This window comes from Podarcis pityusensis (genome assembly GCF_964106645.2).
Source record: "Podarcis pityusensis genome assembly, chromosome: 3".
Taxonomy (NCBI): domain Eukaryota; kingdom Metazoa; phylum Chordata; class Lepidosauria; order Squamata; family Lacertidae; genus Podarcis; species Podarcis pityusensis.
Genome location: NC_138026.1, coordinates 91,999,236 through 92,026,552, shown reverse-complemented (window position 1 = coordinate 92,026,552; position 27,317 = coordinate 91,999,236). Strand labels below are relative to the sequence as shown.

Sequence of the window (27,317 nt, the reverse complement as noted above, 5' to 3'; positions counted from 1 at the left end):
GCAGACCTCTCCCACCTGACCTCTCAGTTCATCTTTTATACATTCATACAGCCACCTAATTCACACTCCTCCATCCCCTTTCATACATGCCGTTTTTAATAGCCCTTTGAATCTTCCCCTCCTCATTATGTTCTTCCAATCACCATTATCCTTTATTACTAACATGTAGCAAGAACAGGACAAACTTTCCTTATAGAGGTGGGAGAAAACGGAAGTGTATTAAGCCTCCAGGCTGGAAAAAAATCCTATGCAAAGCAATTTCTGAACACATTATTGGGTTAAAATGCATCAAGGTAATTTTCCCTCTGTGTTTCAAGTCACATTTGCATGCTGAGGTACACACCAGAGGGGTGTGTGGATGTCCTCAACTGATGTGCTTTACCGCTTTGGTTTCCTTGCCCCTGAATTCCCAACCCCAACTTCTACACATGAAACCGTCATCTGCACATAAGCTGTCGTCTTTGCATGCACAATGGCATTTTCAAATATACACACCTCAGTTTACTGCAAAGTGAACGCAGCTTATTATTTCCTTTCAGATGGAAGCTGGTTTGAGGGAAAACGCAACAGCAGCATTTCTCACTAAACTACAGGATAGCTCTGCACCATGGGTAATGTGCAAACATGAACTCAAAAACCAGTGGGATCCAGAGGGATAGCTCAGTCGGTAGAATCTCAGAGTCACGGGTTTGAACCCCATGTTAGGAGAAAGGTTCCGGCTATGCAGGGGTTGGACTAGATGATCCTTGTGGTCTCTTCCAACTGTACAGATTCAAGAGTAAACACCAATGTGTACACAGCCTAAGGCGCGCATCGCTTCACTATGTGGTCACACCCACGGCACACCTTTAAAGTGCATTTAAAGCACATGACTTCCCCAAAGAAATCCTGGGGACTGCAGTTTAGTCCTCACAGAACTGCCAAACTCAACAGTTCCCAGGATTATTTGGGCGGTGGAGTCACGTGCTTCAAATTGGTGTTGGGAGCAGCGGTGGATGTGTCATGTTGCGTGTCCTAATCCAAAAGAAAAAAAACCTTCAGAGCCTTTGAAGCGCGTTACACGCCGCTGCGAAAACAAACCCATCCCGGGTCTTGAAGCTGCTTTCCAACCCAACAACCCGACGCAAGACTTTCGCCAAACGACACGCGTTACGACCTTGGTTTCCATCTCTGCGGTGCTCCCAGCAGCTACCTTCCCCCGCCGCCGGCCATAACGTTTCTCGGACAGCAAGATGAAGAAGGTTTTGAGAGCCCAGGTGGAGCACCCACCCTGCCACCCTTACATGCAGGCCCCCGAAAAACTACACCTCCCAGAATCCTCTGTTGCCGACCGAGTTCCTCGACCCCCCCCCCCCCGCGGCCTTAATCCGAACGGGCGATGCGAGAGGGCTGCTGCAGCGCCGCCGGCGGAGCCTGTGGGAAGAAAGGCCGCCCCGCCTCTTTCGCTCTTGTAAACGGCGGAGGGCCAGGCTGGGCTACGCGGGGGAACTGCGAGAGGGGCTCTTTCTGAGGCGTTTTTGTTACACGTGAGGCTTATTCATTTGGCTGATAACGGTAATGTAAATCCTACATGCGCAGTCGGCGGCTTGCCGGTATTCTGCGGCTTATCCCGCATCGACAACATTCACACAAGGCGCGAGCAGAGGCGCTTTTTAGTGTCACGTCACGTCTGAAAAGGGCTGAAGCTGCTTGTTTAGGCAGGACGGGGAACTTGTTGTGCGTGGCGGTTCCTGTCGAAGATCCCGGGAGAAACTCATTTATGCCCACAAGTGAAGCATCCCATTGTGAGTTCCCTGGGAAACTCGTCAAAATGAGGGTTGCTTTCAGAGTTTAAAAATATATATAGAATCGCAGAATTATAGGCTAGGAAGAGCCCTTTGAACATCTCTAGTCTAAGTCCTCCCCAGTCCAATGCAGTATTTACAATGCAGGGTAAGTGCAACTGGAGAATCCCTGACAGGTGAACTGGGCTACACTGCTTCCGCTTGGTATGTGATATGTTACTGCGGTTTGTGTGCTATTTATTTAAGGTTTGAACTTTTAAAGGATACTCCTTTTTTTGCAAGTACACAATGTAGGTCTGTAAAATATAGCCCAACATCAAATAACCCACCCATGAAACAACCCAAAGGAGTCTTTTAGATTTAAGGGTGCTGGGATTCCAGGTTCTGTCTAAGGATTTCAGTTGCAAGTGGACTGTGCATGAGGCCTTACAAATGGGCGTTTGCAAGGATTGCTGATTTGCACATGTGTCACAGATTAGCCACCACAGAGAGAACTTTAATATCATCTGGAAGTCACTCATTCAGAATATCTTGCAGCTCAGGAACCTATTGTGATTTAGTTGTCAATTGAAATTACCCAGACATGAAGTCTGGAACTGCCGTTTACCCTCCACAAGACTGACTACATGTGTGTGGTTTTTCTCTTGTTCTTTTCTGCTTGGATTTCTACTGTGAGGGTTAAAGAGAAGGTAATCCAAGTTAAACCCATGTTCTTTTCGAACTTTCTGGAAATTGCTGGGATGTAGTCAGAGAAAGTGAGAGAGCAAAGAATATGGTGTTTTTGTTGCGATTAATCCTGTTCCTTTCTTTATTGTGTGTAGATTAAGTTACAAAGCTGCCTGTTTTCTGCCCTTGGACGTCTGCCATGCCACTGTAAACTTGGCCATTATGTGGGGAGTTTAGAAAAGAGTGCCTTGTGTTTTTATCACTCCGCAGTAGTGAGAAGAGTAGATATGCAGGGATCTTCTATGTATGAAGAAGAGGCCCATTATCCCAAGCAGAAGTGGGAGCCAGAGTTGCTATGGAACACAGTGTATATGGATATCCCTACCTTTGTAAGGGACGCGGGTGGCGCTGTGGTCTAAACCACAGAGCCTAGGGCTTGACGACCAGACATCAAATGAAAGTAGATAAATAGGTACTGCTGCAGCAGGAAGGTAAACGGCATTTCCGTGCACTGCTCTGGTTCGCTAGAAGCAGCTTAGTCATGCTGGCTACATGACCCGGAAGCTGTCTGTGGACAAACGCCGGCTCCCTTGGCCAGTAAAGCAAGATGAGCGCTGCAACCCCAGAGTCGTCCGCGACTGGACCTAACGGTCAGGGATACCTTTACCTTTAACCTTTGTATTAGTAGTGCTTTGCATTTTCAAAATATCCTGCTAGCAAGCTACTGCACACTGAAGGTTTTTGTAGTGTGATTTTTTAATATTATAACTCAAAGGATTCCAGGTTGTTCCTGAAAGCTGAGCTTAGGTTTGAAGAAGTTTGTTATGATGCCATCCTTCCGACTTTTTTTGGGCAGAGGGGCACATTTGGTGACTTACTGCAATCTACTATCAGCAGCCAAGAGACCACTGAATTTGTACTCCTTTGCAGTTTGTAACAGGAGCAAGCAGAATTTGAAGCCAGGGGTATAGTGGTTGTTTGCTATTTAAGTAAACTTCAGGACTTTGTATTTTGTACTGTTTTGCTAATATCAAACTGTTGCTCACTGCAGAGTTAATAAAGATAAGGGGACATCAGAGTCCCTTCCCATCCCCCCAAAGCAAGAACTGATCACTCAGCAGCGGTTTTGCTAACAATATGGAATGTTTCCAATTGTAGTTCCTCAGATGTCTTTCTAAGCCTGGTTTTGATTAGAATTGAAGTTTATGTCCAAGATGTGCTTTGCTATGCTAGTATTTATTGTAGCTTGCTTGTTTTACTTGCCAGTTTTTTTTTTGTATCTACTGAAGTGCTGTCTGCAGTTTCTCCTTCTAATCTTTTTTTTTTTTTTAGATAACTTTCCTGCAGGCGTATTTACCAATAGTGGGTTCTAGAGAAAAGCTCAGGGAATCTTGTTATCCTATTTCAACTCGATTCCCCCTACCTCCATTGACATGCTTGCTGAATGAGAGGAAAATAGTGCCTAGTGATTGGATTTTGTTGCCTAACTGAGCTGGCTGAAAAGGACCAGGCTAAATGATGCACAAAATCCTTGGGTTTAATCTAGTTTAGTGGAACTCAGCTTGAGTCTTGACATTTTTTTCTCCATAGGGATGCAATTAAAATATAATCTGGATATTGTTAGTAATAGGTCACTTTTCCCTGTCTTTCTTTTGGGTACATCCTGATATTCTGTACAGTATTACGATGAAATTTGGGGTGCAACTATACAGGATTTCCCTACCACCAAGCTTGTTACTTTGCAGTGTTAGGTGAATTACTCCCTGGATGTATTCATGGCTGTATTCTTGGCTTGCATTTAGTCAGTCCATATGTATGGAGGATGGCAACAGTGAAGTCTTTCACCATTGGCCCAGATTGACCATGCATGTTTTATAAGTGGAGCAGTGTCTTTGGGATGAAGTTGCATACTCTGGAGAAATGTCTGTGAGAGAAAGTTAATACTTTTCTCTGTGGGAGAATGTTGCTTAATCAAGACATTAATACAAATCTTGACTTATGCTACTTTTAATACCAAATTAACTCATAAAACTTTAATACTGTCTCTTCTGGGTCTCCTCTCTCCCAGTTTGAGTTGTGAAGACAATTGCTAATCTATAAATTATTATTGTTCCATTACTAATATACTTGTTTTGCATTATTTATAGTAGACTTCAATACATAACATTTAAAAAACACACACACATGATGCAAGTGAATACTGAAAGCTTTTGGTAAAATGTAGGAAGGAAAACTTAGGTATCTGGTGGCTAGGATCTAAAAAAAGGGATGGGGGGGAGGAGGAGAACTGTTGTCCATTCAGTCAGATTTTTCTTTTTACTACATGAAAATAGCCTCTGAGGGTTACCATTGCCAGACTTCTGTAGCTTATCTGGGCTATCGAGCAGTATGATGCTATGATTAATTTTTAAAGGACAAATGATTTACCTGTCTTGGAAAGGTGATATTGATGGAATAGTAAGGACATTAAAGGACATAATGCTATGAGGATATGTTGCTCAACAGTGTTCTCTTTGAAATAAAGGCCAAATACATGCTGTATTATTAATAGAGCTGAGGCAGATCTGATTTTTCTAAGTACTTTACATATTTCAAACAAAGCTGCCCCTTCCTGGTGACATCATCCACTGGACAGAAGTTTAACCCTTTCTGCTATACATTCAACTGTGTTTGCCCATGTTCATCCCTTGTAACCACTGACTTTCTTCCTCCCTCCCTCTCCTGTAGTCTTCCATAGTCTCCCGTAGTCTCAAAATACAGTTTAGAAAATCTGGAGATTCTGAGCAACTGGGGTGATTGAGGAAGAAGCATTAATCTGTATCATAAAGGTTTTTGGGTCCCTGCCCTAAACTTGGTTCACACAAGAATGACACCATTGCTCCCTAGCAGGTGGCAAATTGTGTCAAGTACATTAAGAACTGCAAAAAGATTTGTCAGAAAATAAAAGTAGAACCCATTTATCTGTACCTCTCTCCAAAGAGATTTTGTCTCCGCTTAATTAATATTGAAGGTGATTCCCACCCTTCTTCTCTTGAAGCTCTTGGGTTGAACAGTTCCTGATAATTTCCCTCTGCCCAGATAACTTTAATTAAAGCTCCGCAAGCCACACAGACCAGGTTGAATGCCTTTTATTAGATATCTAAAGTAGAAATTTCTTCTCTTTCCATTCCTGGGTCTGTTTTCCAAATACTTTTTCTACCCCACATCCAGAGGATGCTCATATTAGGGTCTGGATTCCTTGAGCATTCTGATATGGCTTCCCTGTCCACTGCTTCTAAACATGTCCAACATCCTAAACACGTGAAAATATCTGAGAGCTTTGAGTAAATGGTTTGGCTGTAACATGGAACAGAGGAGCTCAGCTAGAAGCCAGCCAATGCCAGGGGATTTTATTGTATAGTAGAGGGCGCAATTAGGATTGCAAACATGAGAGGAGTTTAACACACACAGCCCTGCTCCCTTGCCGTGATCCTGAGAAAAATCACCCCAGGAGCAAACAGCAGTTTCTGGGCAGGCGGGGGCAGGCAGGTGGAATTAGCAGCTTCAGGAATCATAGGGATGGGGCAAGGGGAGAGAGACAGAGGGGGGGGGGAAAGCCTATCCATATGCTGAAATCCCTATCCTGATTAACCCCCCCCCCCAAAAAATAGGGCTGCCAGGAGCATCTCAGACGCAGAAATTTCAGGGCCTATTATAGGACTTTGGGCCAGTCCCCCATTCCTGGCCTCATTTATTTCACATGGTTCTTGTGAAGATAATGGTGTACGGGGGGGCTGGGGGACGGGACTATATGCATTGGTCTGAGCTCTTTGAGGGAGGAGCAGAATCAAAATGTAATAACATAATCATTACAGGAGTACTCCCAAGCTACAAATCTGCTTCTTCCAGGGAAGTGCACCCATGTTCAGAACAAACTGACTCCTCACCTCCTGGACTCAAGAACTTGGAGCACATAACACCACAGTCTTTTCAGGGTTCAGCTTCAATTTATTGGCCCACACCCAAGCCATTGCTACCTCCAAGAACAAGTCTAGCACCTCAACTTTACTATTATTTTGACCTGTTAGCTGACCAAACCTCTCTTTTTTTAACCCATCAAATGCTCCAAATAATTCAGTAACAGAGAGGGGAGATGCCTTCAGCTATTGGGAAGCACTGCTAGACACACACTTTCCATTCATTGAATAGTCTCCTGGCATGATGCCTTTAAATATCAGAGCTGTTTTGATTTAACAGTTGGTTCATAACACTTTTTTTGCTGTTTGAATACTTGTACACAATTGATTTACAGTTATGTGCAAAGCTGATCAATATATTCATTATTTCAGTATAAAAGCATGCATCACTGCAATTAAGTGTTGGGGGGGGAGTAAAATGGGGAAACTCCCCCCCCCTCCTAGCTTCTGCTTCTAAGATAATTACTTCATTGTGGTTATGGATAAATATTTAGAAATTCTTCCTTTAAATCCCAGCACATTAAAGTATTGGTGCTTTTGCCAGCTACATTGAAGTGTTTCTGTTGCATATTTGCTTTGGCAGATCCTCCAGTGTTCCATTATGGAGAGAGACCATGATGGCTTTCATTTGTTTCCCTTGCTGTCAACTGCATACAATAGGCTTTCTCCTCTTGATTCACCCAGAGTTTGTCTTCACATGAGAATAAGGACAATTGGAACAGCTATTGGCCCGTTGCCAATACCCCCTTTTTGGTGGGAGTGCCCACATATGGTGGGAGTGCCCCAAAATCCAACTATTCTGGACAACAGCCATACGGGAAATATGTAAAATAACTAAGCAAATATTAGAAATCACCCCAGAATTGGCCCTACTAAGCATCTTCCAAGACAATAATGTCCATTTACACCACAAAGAACTCATAACCCACCTACTTTCAGCAGCCAGAAACACCATAACCAGACACTGGAGAGACCTGTCAGAAGTAAGCATGGACCAATGGTACCAAATAGTATGGGAAACAGCCTTACTAGAAAAATTAACCAATAAACTGAAACTGACACGGGGACAAATAGAAGAAGACGCCTTCACCCCTGTATGGCTCCCCTTTATCATGTACACAGCCGAACAAGACAATGACAAAAAACCACCAACAGCAAACAAATCAGTATGGCTAACCTGATCCAAAACACCCACCCACCCCACTCACACATCAAAACAAAGATCACTACAGCCAATCAAAAACAAACAACCACACCTTGGCCAACCCCAACCTCTCTCACCACCAAAGGAACACAAGTGAATAGCACAGAACCTGCACAAGCGACGCTGACACAAAACCCCACATATATTAAGTACACTAGTCCAACCTCCTGCAATGCAGGAATCCCAGCCATAGCACCCAAGTTGTGTACAGTGGGTTAAGTACTTAATTCGTTCTGGAGGTCCGTTCTTAACCTGAAACTGTTCTTAACCTGAAGCACCACTTTAGCTAATGGGGCCTCCTGCTGCTGCTGTGCCACCACCGCCCGATTTCTGTTCTCATCCTGAAGCAAAGTTCTTAACCCGAGGTACTATTTCTGGGTTAGCGGAGTCTGTAACCTGAAGCGTCTGTAACCCGAGGTACCACTGCAGTTCCATTCAGGGGTAACGGCAGATCATGACATGTGAATGAGTCTTGTGCTTATGCATTCCCATGGTTTGATCCTGGTTTGGAGGGACCACACAAACTAGCAGTGGTAGCTACAGATTAAATAGAAAACCTGGAGTGTTTCCAGATGGAAGTTTATTGAGGAACCAGCACTGCTCATGCCCTCGAGATTATGCACCAGAAAAGGAAAAATAAAACCCAAGAGTCTATGTGGTTTAATTTATTTTTGAACACACATAGCCCTGTTTTAACATAATAATACTAGCTACATTCACATATTCATTGAACGAGCATTTAAAGAGAGAGACAGTGTTGTGTAGCCCCCACTCAGTGCGCCTTGGACCAGTCTCTGTCTCTCACCTAACCTACCTCACAGGGTTGCTGTGAGGAAGAATCAGGGAGGAGGGGACCCATGTATTCCACCTTGATAATTCTTTGCAGAAAAGGCAGGATATAAATGTAATAATAAATACATTTTTAAAATAGTGAACCATTCTGTTGAGTTCATTTTTTACAAAAGCTATGTGCCTAACTTAAACCCCTATGGAAAGAATGGTTCTCCTTAACTATTTTGAGAAACTTTTTAAATATGAGAAATGTGGGGGTGGGGCTAATGTGTTAATAAACAACACATTTCAAAGGCCCTCGCCACCCAGGGAATTATTAATTATTTCCCCCCAAAAAAGCATGTTTATAACACATTCTGCTGCACAGTCTCTCGTGGGCTGGATGGAGCCTTGTTGCTTTGTTTCACAGAGTTAATTCAATGCTTTGAAATCGCTCTGGGGGTAAATAAGATATTCATGGGGCAGGGGGATATACACAAGGCAGCCTTTCTCGTTTTTAAGAGCACAAGCACCCAACTGAATTCCATATTTATGTCCTAATGGTACAGCGTACAACATGTGGCTCTCTACAGAGATCTCACACTTTTAGACACATTTTTCAAAAGGTCAGTTGCTTGCCTGAGAACCCATATTGAGAGGCTAATTACACCAGGACTTCAAGGAGGCTCAGCTTGCAATGCTGTGTGTGCTCTGTAGGAAAGGGTAACTGAGGGAGGGAGTCCCCCCCCCCAAAAAAAGAATAAGGCTTATATCGCCTTTGAGCTCCTGTGACCCAAATTGAAGCAACTATTATGAATTATGCATCAACAAAAAAAGACTCTTGTCTTAAGATTTATTGCATCTTAGCGACAGTCCACATGGAAATAACTTTAAGAAGAAATAGGAGGGAATGACTGGTAGGACAATAACAGAAAATAGGTGAAGTCAAATATTTGCTTTAGGTCCAACAGGACCACCCTTAAGAAGAGCTACTATGAAGTGATGTCTAATTGGTATCTTATGTCATATGGTTTAAAGAAAATACATAATGTTTTATCAAAACAGCCCAAAGACTGTTTTTATTCTGGTCCTAAAATATAAGCATTCTAGAGAAAAAGCATGCACACAACCAGTGCCGCTGCTTCAAAAAAATATATGTGCTGGTACTCACCATGAAGTTGTTAAAGTAACTGCCACACTTTTAACATGTTTTTTTTGGGGGGGGGGGAGGTACCAGTACCAAAATGTCATTTAATGCCATAATTGTGGTGATTCTTTTGCAGTCATGATGTTGTTTGAAATACTGTTGGCTGTTGTCTTGGGAGCAATCATTTATCTGTTTCTGACCAAGAAGAAAGAGGACAAATTATCTATGGGAGATGGATGGTGGGGCAAAGGACAGAAGCCTGACTCTGAAGAAGATGCAGCTATATATCCTTTCAAGGTGGAAACATCAGACGGCGAGATAAATGTAAGAAGACTCTCTTTCTCGCAGAGTTTGCACAAACAGCAGGAAATTCTAGGGTAGCAGCATAATCTCAACCACGGTTTGTTAAAAATGCTTCAGTAGCATTTATAGCAGAGCTTTCCAAAATGTGTGTCGCGACATGTTAGTGTGTCGGCTGCAGTGTGTAGGTGTGTCACGCAAATGCTTCCCGCACTCCTTCCGGGGCTGAAAAACTTAATTACTGTGTCGCGAAATGATTCATGTCTAAAAAGTGTGTCAATAACATGAAAAGTTTGGAAAGCTCTGACTTATAGCCAAGTAAATGTGCTCGGTTAAAATTGCAACATAAATCTGAGTTCCTTTAGGTTTCCATTGTAACCAGCTCTACTACCCCCTTAATTTTAACTTGGATAATTTAAATGTATAAAATGTGCTTAAAGCATTCAACTGAGTCGCATCAGTTTCAGTTGATTTTTAAATCAAGCCAAGAACTATAGATATATAGAAAATATGATACGTGCTGAAATGTAGGCTTGCTGCGCAAATACTAACAGCAGTTATTTTCTCTCCAGCAGTAATTTTTACAAGCAGTTTTGTTCAGAGGTCACGGCTGTGTCATATTAATCTGGATATGACCCTACCGTTGCCTGTGCTATTAACAGAGAACAATACAATAACGTGTTGTAGCTGTCTGTTTGCGTTAATCAACCCAACCTGGGCTATTTTCTGTATCACACATCACTGATAATAGCTTTAAAACAATGAAATTCAGAAGGGTACAATGCACACAGAGCGGAATCTAATTTTAGCTGTCTTTAACATCTGCTGCTGTGTTGGCCCTGTCCTCGGTTCTCAGGGGAGAGAGCCTTTGATTTTTAAAGTCCAGCTTCATCCTAATGGCTGTGACTTTCTCTTGTTTGTTTCAGGCAAATGGAACCAGCTGGTTCTAAGAGCACTGCTGCGTGATCGGTCAAATCGTGCCCCAAATTTCTTTCTCTTTCTCTCTCTTTGTGCCATACTTGCACAAACCCACATAAAGCTACTATATAGCCTATCAGGAGAGTGGGAAATGCATTGCCTCCAATGAATGGGGGGAAGAAAGGTTAGATAAAAGGGTTCACACAATAGGGCAACATGAGTGTTGGTGGGAAGTTAATGTTTGTGACTTCCCCTCTTTTAGCAGAAGAGTATTCCTGTGTTGCAAACAGCGCAGCGAGAGCCTACAGCCTCTCTCTCTATCTTTCTCTCTTTAAATGTCATGTGAAATAACCAGTTGAGGTTCATGACACCTACATTCTGTGGAGCTTTCACAAAAGAACTTAATGTATTGTCAGAAGAGTTGTTTTTGCAGTGGAAGTAGTATGAAAGTGCAGTATTCTCAATAGAAGCGCAACCTGAATTGCACATGTGGGTGGTGCAGAACTAGTGTGAAATGGATGTCCATTCCACACCACAGAAATATTGCATAGAAAGGTCTCGTATAGGCTTCACACAAATCTGTGTTATACCAAGTCAAAACTACCAGAAAGACACCAGTCACAGCAAGAAAAGGGAGGAAAACATTATTTTAAGGGTGCTTGGAATAGTAGCTCTGTGGGGGTGAACTGCATTTCCCAGAATTCTTTGGGGAAAACAATGTGCTTTAAATATGTGGTGTGGATGTGATTTGAGAAAAAAAAGTATTTTAACTTTTGCATATAACTCTCATGTGAGTTTTCAGTTCTTCCTCTTTTCATTTCCTCATTCTTCTTTTTCCCTCCCACACATTTGTGGGGTCTAGTACTTACATAGAAGACTTGATGAGGTGAGGTTTGCCGAGCCATTAGAGGATAGTCGCTTTCGATATGGGTTTAATTCAAATTATCTTAGGAAGGTTGTTGCTTATTGGAGGAATCAGTTCAACTGGAAGAAGCAAGTGGAAGTTCTCAACAAATTCCCGCAGTTCAAAACAAAGATTGAAGGTTTGTAGCCAATAGTGCTCTGATCAGTCTTTGATCTTGCCTTGTGTTGCATGGGTTTTCAGCATGAAATCAGTTTGCTTGTCCATGAGTTTGTTAAAGTAAGATTGCTTTGACTGTATTGTTTTCTTATTCTGTACTTTTTATATATTAACAACAATATGGTAAATAAAATTTAAAGTCATGTGACTTTAAATTTTATTTACTATATTGTTGTAACCCACCCTGGGATCTTATGGTGAAGGGCAGGGAAGAAATTCTATAATTAAATAAATAAAATTAGACTTCCCAATTTGGCTTTGAGGTCTTTGAATTCTAGGATCCACAGAGAAGAACATTTGTTTTTCAGTGCTAGCACCTTTCAAGTCTGAAATTCAGATCGGTCTTCTCTAGAGAGAAGAACTTCAGTCTTCCCTACACCAAAAGTACAGCAACATCGGAGTGGAAGCAGTGCAGAGTTGCAGCACTGGACACCTTCAACCTGCTGCTGTGATTGTAGATATCCGATCCATTCACAACTTGAGCTGCTGAACATAGGGGAGTCTCTTTTTGCAGCAGCCTCTTGTATTATGCCTGATCCAGCAGTGGCCAGTTGTATGCTCCAAGTCATAATGTGACAGAGGTAGAATCATAGAATCATAGAGTTGGAAGAGACCACAAGGGCCATCGAGTCCAACCCCCTGCCAAGCAGGAAACACCATCAGAGCACTCCTGACATATGGTTGTCAAGCCTCTGCTTAAAGACCTCCAAAGAAGGAGACTCCACCACACTCCTTGGCAGCAAATTCCACTGTCGAACAGCTCTTACTGTCAGGAAGTTCTTCCTAATGTTTAGGTGGAATCTTCTTTCTTGTAGTTTGGATCCATTGCTCTGTGTCCTCTTCTCTCTGGTAATCTTGGATAGATTTATGCCAGGAGTTGGCAACCATTTGGGGCCCATAGGCACACTAGCAAACTAGAGAAACTGTCATGGATACCAGCCCTCCCTCCCCCACCACAACCAAGCACACATCACAACCTTTTTTATTAGCTACAGTCAAATGGGAACCTGTGGGCATCTGTATGCTTTCAGCTGCCTTGTTAGCAATCCCTGACTTAGGCTACGTGTGGGGTGTTGTTTTTTAAAGTGAAGCTAGTGGTGCCTACTACTACATCTACTTCCAGCTTGTCAATTTGGCATCTAGCAGCTGAGTCAAAGAGCTCGTAACTATTTTTTGAAGCTAGGTTCTTCGTTATGCTAGGAAGCAGCGCACACAAGATACTGGGTTATAAAACCAAAGTCTCTTTTATTGACATGTGATTCAGTGATCAGATGAGGAAATTGGCATATGTGTTGGTCCCTGGAATTTCAAAGGACCAACTCGGTGAGCACACTTAGCTTCCTACTAAACAGAAAATCACAAGGCAGCAAACCATCACTCACCAGAGCACCCTCACTGTAGCAAATCTCATTCTCAATACCACTTAATGATGTTATGCTAGTGACTAATGCTACATCTAGTATATGTTTATGCCCACCTAATCTGTTTTAATAAATATTCTAAAGTTTTTATGTGTATGTATATTTTCCATAGGAATTGATGTCCATTTTCTTCATGTAAAACCTCCCCATGTGCCTGAAGGCCAGTCTGCAAAGCCATTATTAATGGTTCACGGCTGGCCTGGCTCAGTCTATGAATTTTACAAAATAATCCCCCTCCTGATGGATCCAGGGAGCCATGGCTTGAGTGGCGAGCATGTTTTCGAAATAATCTGCCCTTCCATCCCTGGCTACGGCTTCTCCGAGGCACCTCACAAGCAAGGTACGTTGCATTATTTTGAAGGATCTGGAAGTGGTACATTTACAGCACTTATCTTTGTTGTTAATTCATAGAAACAGAGGAAGCTGCTTTGCACTGAGTCAGACCATCTAGCTCAGGATTGATTGTGACAGGGGTTGCCAACATTTGGGGGCACATTTATTAACAGTAGGAACTGCTGTACTTAAAACACACACACTCACATACACACTCACACACTGCAACCAAGTGCACAACATAGTCTATCCTGTCGTCTATGACAGAATGCTTCTTTCAATCCTAGCTTCATCAGGGGCAGGGAAGGGATTTCATAATTACCTTAGGTGGCAGGGCAGACCTCTCTCTCTAGGATCAAGGGTGCCAATGAGCACCATGCTGGTGTCCACTGGTCTATACTGGCTGGCAGTGGCTCTCCAGGATTTCACATAGGAATTTCTCCCAGCTCTACCTGCACACACTGGGAGTTGAATGCCTTCTGCATTCAAAGCTGGTGCTCTACAGTGGAACCATAGCCATTCCCAAGATTATTTTGACCTCCACTCTGTACCTGTGCTGTCTCAAATAGAGCAGTAGATGACTGTTTATGCAAATATACTTGAAACACTCAAATGTACTTGCTAGGGACAGGGAGTTACAAATACTAAAGCTGTACATATAAGGTAGCTTTATTTGTGCTTTGGCACCCTAGCCCCATCCAGGCATTCAGTCTAGATGTGTAGCTGGGCAGTGCATGCTGGTCCCACAATGCCCTGCCCTCCTCCTGCTTCCCTTTTCTTGTTCAGTGCAAACATTCAGAAAGGGGCCTCTCACTGCATTAAGCTGAAGGTGATCAGAAGCCTCTGCACAACTGGGACCCTTGTTTTACCATTGCTCAGCATGCTGCAGTCTGAGAGGAGCCCCCATGTACAGGAGTGGGGTGGGGACATTGCAGGGAGAGGCTTCTGTGCACAAGTTGTGATTCATCTCCCCTTTGTATCCTGCTGTTTTTCCAGGCTCAGGGCAGTTCCTGCTGCTATTTTTTGTCCTCATCATAGTTCTGTGACAAAGGTTAGACTGAGAGTGCGGGCGTCACAGTGATTTTCCTGGAGAAGGTCCGACATTGTGTCCTTGGCATCTCCGCTTAAAGGGGGAATAACACAGGAGTAGGGAAAGAACTCTGACAGAGGACCAAACTGCACACTTCACTCCAGAAACTCATCATAAGTTGTGCAAACTGAGTGTAAAGGCTATTGGCTTTTCTGGCAAGGTGTGGATCAGAAGGTTGCATTGTCTCTGCTCTTTTACTTGATGTAGTAAATAAATGCTCAGTGTGACTGGGGAGAAAATTCCTGTGGCAGCCTGAAATCTAGCTAGAAATTAGTATTGCACAGATTGTGTTTGCACTTGGCATGGGGCGGAAAGCAGTCCTACTTGATAACTTTCCTCCCCTCTCTATAGGCTTTGATTCTGTGTGTGCTGCCCGTGTCTTCTATAAGCTGATGCTCAGGCTGGGCTTCCAGGAATTCTATACCCAAGGAGGGGATTGGGGCTCGTTGATCAGTACCAATCTGGCTCAGATAGCTCCAAGGTGAGTGTTCATCTTCTTGACAGGCGAAATGCAAAACAGATTTATTATTTAAGCAGCATATTGGCTACTTATGAAAATGAGGCATCTCCATCCTGATTTAGATTGAATCATTTGGGATATGATGTTCCCCCATCAGCCACTTACCACAGGGGCAGAGGAAGCCCTGTGACTCAAGCACCCTGCCAGCTAGACTGTAGGAACCAAACATGCTGGAATTGCACAACTACTTTCCTAAACTTAGAGTCCTGAGTGTGTCCTGAGACGCCCAAGAGTCTGGCTTCCTGATGGGAGCTGCTTGTTTCTTCTCCAGTGGGCTTGGCCTATATGTTTGTTCAAAACGGCAACAGGGTGCCATCTGAACTCCAGGTAAGTCATAAATCTATGGAGTTAAAAAGAAATATTTTTGTGGATGACTTATCTAACTTTTGTATATTATTTTAGCCACGTGAAAGGTGTTCACTTAAACATGGCAACAGTGACTACCCTGCATTTCAAGCAACTCCTTTCAATTACCTTGGGACGGTATTTCCCAGGACTCTTTGGTTTTGAGGATGTGGATGTCCAGCGGATGTTTCCTTTTAAGACAAAAGTGCTCTACAGGATCCTAGGGGAAGGGGGCTACTTTCACCTACATTCTACGAAGCCTGACACTGCTGGTAAAAGCCTTTTTTTAAAAAAACAACACACAACTTGCTTGTCCTTCCAAGTAGTCAATTTATCTTTGATCAGCTAATAAACTTTTGTGTTCAGAGTTGTACTGTTCCATGCTACCCACTTTCCCAAGTGGTGAGAAGTTCCAAAAGCAGCACTGCCAGGGTCAGGCTTGCTTTTGGAGGCTTAACAGTGCTTTTGTAATGTTTTATTTATTCATTTACAAATATCCCACACTTTGATCTCCTCTGGCTCTTAGTTGAGCTGTTCTGGAGGACTAGTTAGCTTTCACTGAACCATTGGCACATTTTACTCAATTTAAATGTTGCCTCTTTATACATGGAGCTTTTGGATGAGCTGACAATGCCTGGGGGAAAACAGTCAAATTTGATTAATGGGTTTTCACCTAGATACGCAAGTGAATTAGCTTGACTGTATTGTTGTGATTAGGTCTCCAGACTTCTAAGTGCCTCTGTTTAAAATTATCTTTTTTATAACCTGATTGGAAAAATGAATTAAGAAAAAATGGATCATGCGTTCAGGTATATGCAGATTAAATTATAGGGCTGAGTGACAATAGCACTACACTGAAATAATTTCCCTAATTGGCATAGTGTATTACTGCATTGCTGCAGAAATGGCATATACTGATCTAGTTCAAGAGGACTCAAAAACATGATTGAATCTAGTCTGTACATATGTTGTTTGTTTCTGTATATAGCAAAGGTGGAGAACCCCAGACCCACGGGTCTTTTGCAAGCACCAGGCCTCTCTCTCTGGTCCTAAGGACTCTCCCAGGCCAAACCCCGAGGTCACACCCCCTTCCCCTCCTTGCTTCTTATCTTTCTTGATCATTTTTGCCTGGCTCAAATGTGTCCTGCAACTCCTGATAATGACTCTTGCTTGTCTGAGTGAAGGATAGAGTGGAGTGAGTGAGGGAGCACACCTTGATTAAAAGCTGATAATGTCAACAGGGGCCAGATTAAGCTTGCGGTTGGTTTCTCTCCCACTACCGCCACCACCAAGTCTAGTGAATGCGTCCAAAAGTGCTGCCTACTTTTAATGTTATGGTTAAGAGTATAGGCGGAAGGCATCGATGGCATGGTAATAAGAGGCTCTACAGAGAGCTTCGTAAAGGACTCCATGTTATGCTGTGGCAAAAGATTGCCATATGATGTCAGTGTAGATATGTTCTGAACCACCTTGTGATCTTTGGATGAAGGGTGGTACACAAATTTACTAAATAATAAAATAGTAATAATATTAACAGGTGACAACAGGGATGACACACACTGGTGTCTTGATACAGTAGGTGCAATGAAGGTGTTTAAAGACTCAGACTGCCCAAAGTGTCTACGGTAAATGTGCCCAAAATGGCACCATCCGAAAAGAAGAGAGATTTGTTTATTTGTTGGGGAACTCCACAGTAGACTTTACATTTGGATTTAAAGGGTCCTATCAAAGCTAGTTTTAAACAAGCTGATGCAGGAAACACCCACGTGGCCTTTATCAGCAACAGTTTTGAAAGTGCTGTTGGTTTCTACGGGATATTAGGGCTTGCATATCTGATTCTCTTCACAAATGATGTCTGCGTTTGCCCTGGTCACACCACTGACTGTATTGGAAAGCTGTGTCGGGTCGAGCATTTTAGCAGGATTCTTTCATGGGTAATCCACAGCAGGACAAATCAGAGCTAGCATGGTGGGATAATGGTCAGCCTCCACTGTGCTGCTCTCCCACCTGTGGAAGCAGTTCTGCCTTTCAGGGAAGCAGAGCTGCTGACAGCTGCTATCACCAATGAGAGAGACAGGCAACGTAAGGAAAGATTCTGGCTTTGCCTGGCCTCCATAGGAACATAGGCACCTAACTTACCCTGCATCATGTCACTGGTCCATCTAGCTCAGAAGTGTCTACACTGACTGACAGTGGCTCTCCAGGATTTCAGACGGATGTCTGTCCCAGTCAAACCTCAAAATGGCTGGGGATTGACCCTTAGACTTCCTGCATTCATAGCACATGCTCTACCACTAAGGCCCAGTCCTTCTCTGTTACCAAAGCTTTATCCTACTGCTGGTTTAAGCTTCAGTTTCCCCTTATAACTTAAAAAACAAAATCCTCAAAGCTGTTTCAGCGTGTTTGTTTATTCTGTAAGGCTGTTAATACTGTTGGTACATAATTCATCCTACAGATCAACTTGCCAAGTGTCTCTTTATTTAGTGTCTTGTCAATCAGCAGCTGCTTCAGACAGCTGGAGTCTTGTGTTTATTTGGGGCCGGGGGGGGGGAGAGAAGTTAGCTGAAAATATGTTGGATGAAAGCGAACCCTTGGTTTTCATTCTTGTTTAGGCTGTGGCTTGAATGACTCTCCGGTGGGCTTGGCTGCATACATCTTGGAGAAGTTTTCTACATGGACCAATCATGCCTTTCGAGATCTAGAAGATGGAGGACTAGAAAAGTGGGTGTCATTTCTCCCTGCCTCTCTCTCTACGTTTACAGATGCCTATTTACCTTTGATGCTTGTATACCTATCTGCACTATTCTCAGATTAGCGTCACAATCGCCTCTTGTGTTGGATGCTTAGCTGACACTCTTCTTGGTCTTCTTTCCAACCAGAGGGCTGAATCATCATGGGAGTAGAGAGGTATAAACATCTTCCCCTGTAGCCCCCATACTCCCCCCTGTCTATCTACATTCTTCTTATATTTGGACTGTCCACTGTTTTCCTTCCTCCCACCTCCTCCGTGAGATCCTCCGCTTCATATACAGCAGCACTGTGAACCTGGAAGCAACACTTCTCCCTGTTCTGCTGCCCCATCCTGTCCCGGTCCAGCCGTGTTTGCTTTCAGTCGTGTTGGCAGACTCAGAGAACCAAATGCAACACAACTTTCCACAGTCTATTCATTTTAAGTGTTTATGTTGTGCCTTTGTAGTGCACGTTGAGAGCGGCTTAATGCCAGCGCAACTTGGTTTGCAGTCTGACTGAGCAGGGAGGCGCTGGACTGCAGTGTTGCTGAATTTAAGAAATCAAATGCTGCAGATGATTTTGGAGTTAGCTTGTAGCCCGGTTCTTCACCTGCTTTGAAGGTTTGAAACGCAGCTCAGTCAGAAAACTCAAAAGAAGAGCACATGTTCTTCCATGTCCTTGCTGACATCTAGTGTCACCATGCATGTATGAGTATTGTGCAAACGCACCCCTTTGGACAGGAGAAACATTTGTGAAGGTGGCAGCCTTCTTTGCAAGGATAACACCAGCTTGCTTAACTTGGGGTTGTTTTGTGGTGGAGTCCTGCAGGTTAAAAATGGCTTAGACCCCTTTCTGAGAGGAAAGAAGCCTTAACTTAGTCTTTATAACAAAGTCTTATGGCCAGCAAATTAGCTGCTCTACAGGCTTCTCTTATGCCACCGTCAGCTTCACATCTCCTGACTGCCAAGACAGCTGAACATCTTGAGTCCCTAGCAGTGAATTATCTAAATTGGACATAATCCTCTGGGAACTTCCCTTACATTAAGTTTTGTTGAAAGGGAGTAGATCTGTGTGCTTTAACTCATTTATAATAGGGTTTTAGCAAAATAACTGAGCTGCCTTCTTTCTTTTTTAAGCAATTCTATAAATGGGTATATTATATAAATGGGAAGTGCTTGAGGGGTTTGCTGTCCATATTCTGTCCCTGTTCCCACAGAGTCAACAAAGAAAGGGCTTGATTTACTAGATTATCATTATGTTGCCTCCTTAAAAAAAAAAGCAACAAGGAAAAATAGAGTCAGGGTAAATGGAAGAATGTATTCCAACAATATCCCAGAGACTCAAGCTAAATTTAGGAAATAGCTGGAGATAACATTTCTGAACCAAATGTTGATGTGTTGACAGAGATCTTACATCAGCATTTCCCAACCATGCTGGCTAAGACTGATGGGAGTTGTAGTCTTGGGAGTTGTAACCTGCACAGAGCACTTGAGAGGGGAAAGGACGCGAAATCTAAAGAATAATAATGACCTTAATATTTAATGGCTCCTGATTTTGGTAACAATGTGCCAGCTTAGGCTAAGGATGAAAAAAGGCTGCAGATGTTGATGATGGAACATAGTTGACAAGTTCTGATGTGGCTGTTTCTGGATTGTATTTTTCAGGAAGTTCACACTGGATGATCTTCTCACAAACATCATGATCTACTGGGTATCTGGGTGCATAGTGTCCTCAATGCGTTTTTACAAAGAGAATATTGGGAAAGGAATTGGCACCCAGAAGCATGAGAAGTAAGAGATTCCTTTGCCTATTTTAGAGAGCTCTTTTCATACCACACACACACACACACACACACACACACACACATTTAGCTGCCCTGTGTCCTTTTACAGTTTTTCATATTTACTCAGATATGCCAAGTTTAGACAGAAAGTGAACACAAAGGTATTCCTGGTGACTTGTGAAATCCACATCCAGACATTTCAGTGTCAGCAATAATAATATACAAATGTCCTAAATGCATTTGCAGACTCATGTGGATTTGCAGCAGGGCCAAGGAGGTTCATGAAGCTATGTCCTTGTACTTTTCTCAGGCAAGCTCAGTCATTTCACTTGCATAGGGAGCTCAGCGTGCGGTTGCACGTGGCAGCAGAGCGAAACCAGTGCTTCTGCTGCCACGCCCTGTGCCAGGCTCCCTGTGCCTCTCCTTCTGGGCAAGCGGCAGCAATCTGCTTTGTTAGGAATTTAGGAAGGCAACAGAGGCCCACCAGCAAATGTGATGGGGATGCTTAGGGCAGAGAAATATAATTTGTGGGTCCTCTCCAGACCTTCACCTCCCCGTTTCCCATCCCTGAGTTAGTTCCAACTTCATGACTGAGTTCTGTCCTTGCCTTTTACATATGCTTCTGGAGCAAGGTCTGCTAGCGCAGGAGCTTAAGATATATGCTAGTACAAGGCATTTCACAAAGCCTCAGAATGGGTGCTAAGCCTATGTTGCACAAAGTCTTCCACTGACTCAGGCTCAACAGCATCTCCGCCAGAGTTTCTTCTACTGCCATATTTCTGGAGCGAAAGCGCAGCTTGCCCTGCCACAGCATGTCTACCTGGGTACAGAACCTGTTGACCTGGGTGCAGAACCTGTTGAGCTCAGTGGGGCTTACTTCTGAGTAGACATGCATTAAATTGTGCCCTCGACCTTCCTTTTCCCTGTTTTGCCTGTGGTTTGGAGTCCTGTTTGAAGAAGTCCCTTCATTGTGAGGATCAGAGTGACATGTTTTCCCTCTTGGTTCTCTTGCAGGCTCTCTGTGCAAGTCCCTACAGGGATTGCTTCATTTCCACATGAGGTCCTGCATATGCCCCAGTCATGGCTTCAACAGAAGTATGCGAACATTGTTTCCTTCAGCTACATGGCCAGAGGTGGACATTTTGCGGCTTTTGAGGAACCAGAGCTCCTTGCAGCAGATATTTTGCAGTTTGTGGGGAAAGTAGAAAAGGGCAACTTTGCCAAGAAGTTGGGTTGTGGGCTGTTGTAATCACCCTTGTAGGGAATCCTCCCCCCACACTTAAGAAGTAATTGAGATTAAAAATGATAAAAATGCTTTGCATTTAGGGTAGCTTTTGCTGAAGTCCCTGGGGTGTTTTTCTTCTTTTTTTGTAGCACTGATTCTCTTCCCATTTGGCTAGATAAAAATTGAATTGAGGCACATTCAAGCTGACCTTGTGATGAGTTTATATAGTGTAGTGCCCAGAAGAGTGAACAGTGAATTAGGATGACTTTCATTCTAATGGTTACTATTGCTATATCACCATTCATGCACATGGCAGTTTCTATAATCTTTGAGAATTCCTGGAGAACAAGTGAGGTCCTTGCAAACTGGAGATGGGCAGATGTTGTCTCCAGCTTCAAAAATGGGAAAAAAGAAGAACCAGGTAACTCCCAACCAGTCGACTTGACATCGATACCAGGAAAGGTCCTAGAACATTCAGTCTGTGCCCACTTAGAAAAGGATTCTGTGAGTACTAAGACCCCGCATAGGTTTCTCAAAAGCAAGTAATTTCAGACGAATATAATATCTTATATATATATATATATAGAGAGAGAGAGAGAGAGAGAGAGAGAGAGAGAGTGTTACAAGCTTGGTGGGTCAAATGAATGTTGTGGATGTGTATCTTGATTTCAGTGAGGCTTTTGACAGAGTCCCCCATTATGTCATTGCAGAGAAGCTGGTAAACTGTTGGGTGAATCTGTCAATTTCAGGTTCTGTTTTTTTATCCAATCTTAAATTCACTTCCCCATATTTCCACACCATTTTGTATTTTCTTTTTAAGTTCTCATAGAAATGAATCAGCATTTTAGCACGAATTTCTCCTAATATACAAGTTTGTAAGCTATTTTGCCCCATGTACACATTTTTGCAGAGCAGTATGCCCAAATTTTCTCTAATTGTTATGTATGTAATTTTCACTAATATATGCCTTTTTATGTGCATTTTATCCCAGGGCATGCATTTTTGTGCACGTTTCTTGACTGGATAATTTTGAATTTCGAAAGGTGGCTGTGTTTCAGTTCATGTACTATTTCAGAAAGTGCAAATGTAAGCAGGTTCACCTTTAAATGCACACGGGATCGCATTTCTCCCCCAGCCCTACATGTAAGGCCGCTTCCTATGTCTAGTTTATATCTCAAGGCCAGTTCTTCTTCCACCTCAATGGGGAAGGGCCATAGCTCAGTGGTTAAGCACTTACTTTGCACGTTATGGTCCCATGCTCAATTCCCAGCACCTCCAGCTAGGATTGGGAATGACCCTTGCCTGAAACCCTGGTAGGAGACATCCTACCAGGCAATGGAAATAGTGCTGAGCTAGATGGACCAAGTGGTCTGACTTGCTAGGAGGCCACTTCCTAGGTTCCTAACACTTAGCTTAGAAATTGCCGAAGCAACCGGCTCTGGTGGCCACAGGCTGCTCTGCCTGCATTATTTATCTGCACCTTTTTGTTCCTTTCCTTGGCTTTCTGAGTGACGTTCATTTGTCCTCCCGTGTCTTCATCCCCCACGTGTGGTCTCCTATTTCAGGGTATGAAGTCACCCGCCAGAACGCTCCTTGTGCACACCAGCATCTGTTACAACGAGGGAACATAGCTGTACAGTAATTTAAATTAATGTTCCCCGGTAGACTGATCTGTCACGATACAGACGAAATAAGTGGGAAGGAAGTTCACTAAGTGATGTTTGCCAGACCCTGTTTTCCACTCTTAAGTGCAGAAATATTTTGCGTCTTGCCTCCTGCGGCAGCCCCATTTCAGGGGCCCGGCCCAGGGAAAGGGGATTGCGGGAAAGCTACTGCACACACCACTGTGCTCTTGTGCTAACCATCTTTGATAGGGAGGGAGGGAGTCTTGGGAGGCGAGAATAAATACTACCAAGAAAGCTGCCTTTGCATACAAAGACTTCAGATGCCTTGGCAGCTGCTATGCTGTGTAACTGGAGACAACTAAAGCACACACACAGAGCAACCGCCACATGGGAAGTAGATGTCATAATGGTATTATTCATGTTCTGCCCTACAGGCAGGCCAAGAAGTTCCTTACCTAGAATTTATCTCTTTCAGGCCATTTCAGAAGCCTTGTGCACTTGTCACAGTTCAAGAGACCGAATCACAGACTTACAGAGTTGGAAGGGACCACGTGGGTCATCTGGTCCAACCCCATGCAATTTAGGAATCTTTCACCCAATGTGGGGCTCTAACCCATGACCCTGAGATTAAGAGTCTCGTGCCCTTACCACCTGAGCTATCCCAGACTAAACAGCCCAACCTAAATATGAGAATTTGGGAAATACGTTGTAAGATGCCCCGTTTTTCTCAGGGTTTCGAGGAGCTGGAATTTATTTCCAATTCCAAAATGGCCCTGTGCAAATGTTGATGGTAAATATTCTCCAAGTGTGTTGCTACTCCACACTTCCATTTGACATCCAAAGGTTTGGCAGTAGGGACCAGCACTTGAGCTGCTGACAAATGGAGAGGAGTAACAGCATTTGATAGATGCCTTGCAATATTTTATGTTTATTTGCTTATTTACTGCTGGAGCAGTGGCAGACTTTGGGCTTTAAAATTTCAGGGGTGCCCCATGCAATGCCAGAATTCAGCACCCTCCCCACCTCTCGCCTTCAGTTGTTCATCATGGTTGCAGGGCCCTCTTGACTCAGCACCAAGGAGTCTGGAAGGAGGAGATAATGAAAAGGTCTTTATTTCTATCTTTCGGACCTGCCATTGTTAGTCTTCAGCTGCTCATGTTGACCATGCACCGGCCTGTAGTAATGAATCCCAGATGGGCAGGAGAGATGGGGACTGACCTAGCGGAATTTGGTTTCACACTTCTGGGAGCAGGGGAAGCCTCTGGAGGCAAGAGACCTGCTGTGATTGTCTGACTCATCATTTCTGAGTAGGGGGTGGGAGGTTGGAGCTGACCAGGTAGGTCCTGGGCATAGTGAACAATTCATTGTGTGGTGCTGCTGCTACTGAGAAAGCTGGCTCTGGACCCAATGGATTGTAACCACAAATACCCGCCTTTTAGGGGATGATGACTTAGCAGGTCATGGCAGAACTGCAGGCATTTCTGGATAAAAAATTATCTGGATCCATTCCAGTCTGGGTTCAGGACCCAGCTTCTTACCCTGATGGATTACACTTATAGAAAGGAGGATCTGGGGAATGCAACCCCGTTCCTTCTGCTTGGTATCTCAGTGGCTTTCGACACTCTTAGCCATGCTCACGCACAGGTTAGTGCAAGGTCAAAATAAATCTTTATTGTTTTCAAAGCTTTCCAGCCTGAGCCGGTTTTTCATTCTACTCTGAACAGGGCTTTTGTTCTACTTAAAAGTCCCACAGTTGCACAAATGAGTAACAGGCGTACTCCAGTTTTTTTAAAGCCATGGCTTTGAGAAGAAGATATGATTAGGCAACTACAATTTGATGAGCTCCTTTTTTAATAGAGCTGAATTTTCAGAAAACATCCAGACTGCCATCTTCTGAAAACAGTGCCCTTTTAAAGCAGCGGAACCAAAACGGAGATATGAAGCGAGGAGCTCACCTAAAATATGTACATATTGTCTCCTGCTCCTATTAATCACTGAGGGTTCCTCTCCCCCAACCTTTTCATACCTAATTAGAGCCAACTCTCTATCCATTTGAGAGCTGCATCCATTAGCCTCTATGTTCAGGCTTAGCCGCCAGCTCCTCATTAACATTCCATCCCCTTGCAAAGGGTTGCTCTCTCCAAAAGAGGTCAGTGGTAGATTCCCCATTTTAGAATATTGACCTTCCCATTTAAATGCTGCCTGTGCTACAAGGACACTGCGTTCCTTTCCTGTTCACATATTTGCACAACCATGTTATCACTGTCTCAGAGATCAGGCTTGCTGCAACGAAAAAAGTGCACAGCACTGTGGCTATAAGGAAAACTTGTGACTATACACTGCACTGGTGCTCTTCTTTCTTTTCAAATTAATTTGTCTAGAGACAGACACATGTAGCACTCATGACAAAAACGTCCACCACACCAGAGTGAGAGCAACACTATGTGACACATTACTAGCTATGTGCTAGGGACCCCTGACCATTAGGTCCAGTTGTGACCGACTCTGGGGTTGCGGCGCTCATCTCACTTTATTGGCCAAGGGAGCCGGCGTACAGCTTCCGGGTCATGTGGCCAGCATGACTAAGCCGCTTGTGGCGAACCAGAGCAGCGCACGGAAACGCTGTTTACCTTCCCGCCAGAGCGGTACCTGGGAAGAGAAGAGAGCAGGAAGCTGGGCTAAGATGGGCCTTTAGTCTGATCTACTTGCACTTTGAGGTGCTTTCGAACTGCTAGGTTGGCAGGAGCAGGGACCGAGCAACGGGAGCTCACGGGGATTCGAACCGCCAACCTTCTGATGGCAAGTCCTAGGCTCTGTGGTTTAACCCACAGCGCCTGTGTTCTTACATGCAGCTTTTAAACACTCAAATTGCCAGCGTGTGGTCCTTTGGCTCAGCGTAGGAGGCTTGCACCATTTGCCCCACACTATCATCTCAATTTGGATCAGGCCCCTTGCCCCCTAAAGGCACAGCTTCAGATGTATTGTCTTGCATGGCCCTGAGGTCCCAGATTCTGAGTGTCCACAGCAAACTGACAGATATGTAATATATTATTACTATATTTTTTACTGTCAGCATGGTTTGCTTGTGTCCTCACTTTATATAACCATCATCAGTTTTAGCTACACATGCATTAGGAATTGTATAATGTTGGTGTATTAATTTTTTGGCCTCATCTGTGACCATTTAATAAACGTGCTGATTTTCTGTCTCACATGCCAAAGTAACGTTGGCTTACCAGGGTGGCATAGGATGCACTCTGCTCTCTTGAGCGTACCCTGTGGCTCAGAGTCTGCTCTCCAGTCAAGCCCAGCTATATTTCCCTTCTGGTCTGTGGCAAGCCTTACTGCAGCAGTTGCTCTGTATACTGACATTAACCTTTCACCTTCCAGCTAATGGATAGGGGTCCATAGGCCACTCTGTCCCCTGAGTTGCCGCAAAAGTGATTTAATAACATGTTCACATTTTTCTGATTGTTTTCTCTACAAATACATTCCCCACATTTCTGTTGCACATTAAGGGGTGAGGATGACAGAAGAGTATTTTTCCTGGTTCTTTTTCCCACCCTACCCACCATACCAATGCTATTAAAACTGGCTTATGTAGTTTCATATAAATTCAGCAGTCTTCAGCCTTTAACCCAAACAGGAATTTGGGGGCCCATTTTTTTTTAATTGCATATTTATCATGGTGCTGATTCTGCTGCGACCCATCTTAGATCAGGCTGTGAGTGGGTTCCAATTCATCACTTTAAGACCAATTATATGATTGAAACTGATGAGAGATTTCAGATTAACATGTGGCTATTTATTTATTTCGCAACATTTATATACCGTTTGATTGTAGAAAAACAAACAAACCCCCAAAACCCTCCAAGGGTCTGCTTTTCCAAGGAGGAAGGGTTAGAAGTTTGATCCAGATAATACTTTGTGCCACATCCCAAAGCAGTGGTTCAAGATGAGCATTGCCAGCTGTCAACAGGCATGTATACTGTAATCCATACCCTATAATGTAAACAGAGGAGGGCAACATGATATGCTCCAAAACAGACTTTACAGAATAGTTACACATCCATTCCATACATACAATCTACAACATGGGTGGGTTGATGTCCACATTTCATAGGCGTAATCTGTTGGAGGACTGCACATTGATGAAGATGACCCAAAAGTGGTTAGGCACACACACATACAGAGAGACCCTTCATTCGTTATGCTACCTCTTTTCCACCTGCAAGAAATTAAGAGGGTCACAGACACACACACCCTGATCTGCAAGTTGCCCACTCCTGCGCTACAATATACGTTGACACACACCTGTCATGATTACATTCTACCTCCCCCCTCTAAATCAGTATGCCTCTGAGTAACAGTGGGGAGAGAGTGCTGTTGTGCTCAGCTACCTGCAGGCTTCTCGTAGG

The 27,317-nt window shown here is 43.6% G+C and overlaps 1 protein-coding gene and 1 long non-coding RNA gene across 6 annotated transcripts in view; one reads left to right on the top strand and one right to left on the bottom strand.

The window, feature by feature from the left end:
- The window catches only part of LOC308474217, a 30,373-nt gene extending 29,114 nt beyond the window's left edge, over positions 1–1,259 (bottom strand). For both annotated transcript variants that reach the window (XR_013984562.1, XR_013984563.1), the window contains exon 1: positions 1,157–1,259. This is a non-coding gene — a long non-coding RNA (uncharacterized lncRNA). The remainder of the gene's footprint in view (positions 1–1,156) is intronic.
- Positions 1,260–1,377: 118 nt separating this feature from the next.
- On the top strand, positions 1,378–24,015 carry EPHX1 (epoxide hydrolase 1). 4 transcript variants are annotated; one of them, XM_081000213.1, is made up of 9 exons: positions 1,378–1,526; positions 9,665–9,852; positions 11,609–11,789; positions 13,361–13,588; positions 15,023–15,152; positions 15,594–15,808; positions 18,149–18,257; positions 19,931–20,056; positions 21,064–24,015. In XM_081000213.1, the coding sequence occupies exons 2-9, from the start codon at positions 9,667–9,669 to the stop codon at positions 21,296–21,298; spliced, it is 1,410 nt and encodes a 469-aa protein (XP_080856339.1). In that variant the 5' UTR covers positions 1,378–1,526; positions 9,665–9,666; the 3' UTR covers positions 21,299–24,015. The 4 variants fall into 4 exon arrangements, with proteins under 4 accessions (XP_080856339.1, XP_080856338.1, XP_080856336.1 ...); XM_081000212.1 differs by having other exon boundaries at positions 1,406–1,554; XM_081000210.1 differs by lacking the exon at positions 1,378–1,526 and adding an exon at positions 1,561–1,784.
- The last annotated feature ends 3,302 nt before the right edge of the window (positions 24,016–27,317 follow it).